We start from the raw sequence: 2,362 nt of genomic DNA on the forward strand, positions 1-2,362 counted from the left end.
ATCCTATTCTAATTTTAAAAACATATTCTTTTCTCTTTTATGGGTTAGAAATATTTCAAGGGTAAATACATCAGAATTGAATCCAGTGTCTAAATCTGGTAAGAATAAACAATAAAAGAAAGTGAAGAAATATTTGTGGTGTATAAGTATGGATATGTATAAGGTGAGGGGTGACCAAAAATACCATTAGTCAATGCTAAATCCTCACTTAATTGGCCAAAGATTAGTAAAGAATGATCATGTGTCCTGGGGGTCATCAGCACCTGGCCAAGGTATATAAACAGCCCAGAAGTGGAGGAAGACATCACACCTGAGAACAACCAACTCCTCTCAACAGCCCACTCCAAACCAGCCCCAGACAACACCATGACTGGCTCTTGCTGTGGCTCCACCTGTGGGGACTGCTGCCAGCCCTGCTGCTGCCGCGACCCCTGCTGCTGCCGCCCTGTGTGCTGCCAGACCACCGTGTGCCGCCCCGTGACCTGTGTGCCCCGCTGCACACGTCCCATTTGTGAGCCCTGCCGCCGCCCCATCTGCTGTGACCCCTGTGGCCTGCAGGAGGGCTGCTGCCGCCCCATCTACTGCTGCCCCACATCCTGCACTGCCGTGGTCTGCCGCCCCTGTTGCTGGGCCACCACCTGCTGCCAGCCTGTCACCGTGCAATCCCCCTGCTGCCGCCCCCCCTGCTGCCAGCCCGCCCCCTGCCGCACCACCTGCAGGACCTGCTGCTGCTGAAACCCCCACTGGCCCCACAGAGCAACACACACCGGAGCCTAAATAGCTATGTGGCACTTTAATGAAGTTGCAGGAAAAATAGATTTCTTTTCACAAATGACAATAGTTATTTTTACATTCTACCATCTGGATACTATCTGATATAAGTAGATGTCCGTCACCACCCTCAGCCAAATTCCCAGGTTTCTACATCAGAAGTCATCATGAATGGTAAACAGACTTTTAAAATACCTGGAGTGGACTCTACAAACCCATCCTGAACTCTGACGATTTTGGCTGCTCAAACCCTCACCATCATCTTTTGTGATGTGTTGCTCACTGCTGTCAATAAACTAACTTTTTCTGGCATAACAAACTGCCCCGCTCCCTGATTCATCCATTAGTGCATGTCTGTTACAGTACATAGATGAGGAAGGTTTTAGAATCTGCACAAGAGAACCAAAACTTGACCTAAGCAAAATCTTATCCATAGAAATTTCGTTGTCAGTCATTCAGTAACTGTTTACCAGGGGACCTTCACTTGCCAGATACTGCCTGATTTGTGATGAACAAGCCACATTCCTTGCCGCCAAGGTGCTTACAGTGTGATGAATTAGACAATTAAGTAAACCCAGTGTTAGTGAAGAGGGGTCAAAGGAGTGGAATAGCATATGCCAAGCCCAGAATGGCTACTGGCAGTAAACTGACCAGCACAGCACATCTCACTTTCTTACCATGGTTCTTAGAGTAGCATCTTTCAACATGTGGCCCACACATCACCCCTGTCTCCTGGGATACCTATTAAAATGTGTGTTCTTAGTCCCCACTCCAAACCTACTGAATCAGAATCTCTAGGGGTGGGGCCCAAGAATACGTATTTTTTATTATCACTTTCATGTGATTCTCATGCACATTAGAATTTCAGGACCATAATTTCAGAGGATGATCTGGATTTGAGCTCCTTGAAGGCTTAACAAGCATGGCCCCGGATTTACCAGAACAAGCCATAATGAAGACACCCAAAGTTAAGAAAAAAAGGAATTGCAGCAGTAAGATTGAAACAGCACCTGCTAGACTGTAATCAAAAGGATTAATGTGGAAGAGAAACACCTTCAGATGAAAGTGCAAAGAGAAAGCATCCTGCGCTTGTTACGGGTGGACAAAAAGGACAACAACAAAAAAGAGACAAGAAGGAAGAAAGAGATGAGGGCCTAAAGAAAAAGTAGGGAAGGGGAGGCAAAGCAATGATAGGAAGGAGGCTGAAGAGGAAGCAGCGGTGGAGACAGGGATGATGAGGAAGACAGGAGAGGAAAAGAGAGCTACCAGAAGTCCACTGTGATTATTCAAAGGTGGCCCAGGAGAGCCACACTAGTCCCCAGACTACTCACGCAGGTAGGAAATCTGTGCATATCGGGTACTCTGTCACCCGTCCTTTGCCCACCTCTCCAGATTCCCATCTGCCTGTTGTCCACTAAGTTTCACTTCAAGCAACACTGAACTTCTCGTAGTTTTTGGACATTTTCAGTTCCAAACATCTTTGCTTTTTTGTGTGTGTCGTTTCACTTATCTGGCATATTCTTTCACCTACCCCTTCCCTCCACCTTCTTCATCCACCTAATTCTGATTCATTTTCAAGACTCAGCTCAGT

General features: G+C 46.7%; 1 protein-coding gene across 1 annotated transcript; it reads left to right on the forward strand.

Moving 5' to 3' along the window:
- Window positions 1-366: 366 nt before the first annotated feature.
- Window positions 367-735, forward strand: LOC134389492 (keratin-associated protein 2-3). The gene has a single exon (XM_063113058.1). The coding sequence runs from the start codon at window positions 367-369 to the stop codon at window positions 733-735; it is 369 nt and encodes a 122-aa protein (XP_062969128.1).
- The last annotated feature ends 1,627 nt before the right edge of the window (window positions 736-2,362 follow it).

This window comes from Cynocephalus volans, chromosome 10, assembly GCF_027409185.1.
Source record: "Cynocephalus volans isolate mCynVol1 chromosome 10, mCynVol1.pri, whole genome shotgun sequence".
NCBI lineage: Eukaryota > Metazoa > Chordata > Mammalia > Dermoptera > Cynocephalidae > Cynocephalus > Cynocephalus volans.

Coding starts and splice junctions, on each gene's coding strand:
- LOC134389492 (XM_063113058.1), top strand. CDS start 367: ATGACTGGCTCTTGCTGTGGCTCCACCTGTGGGGACTGCTGCCAGCCC.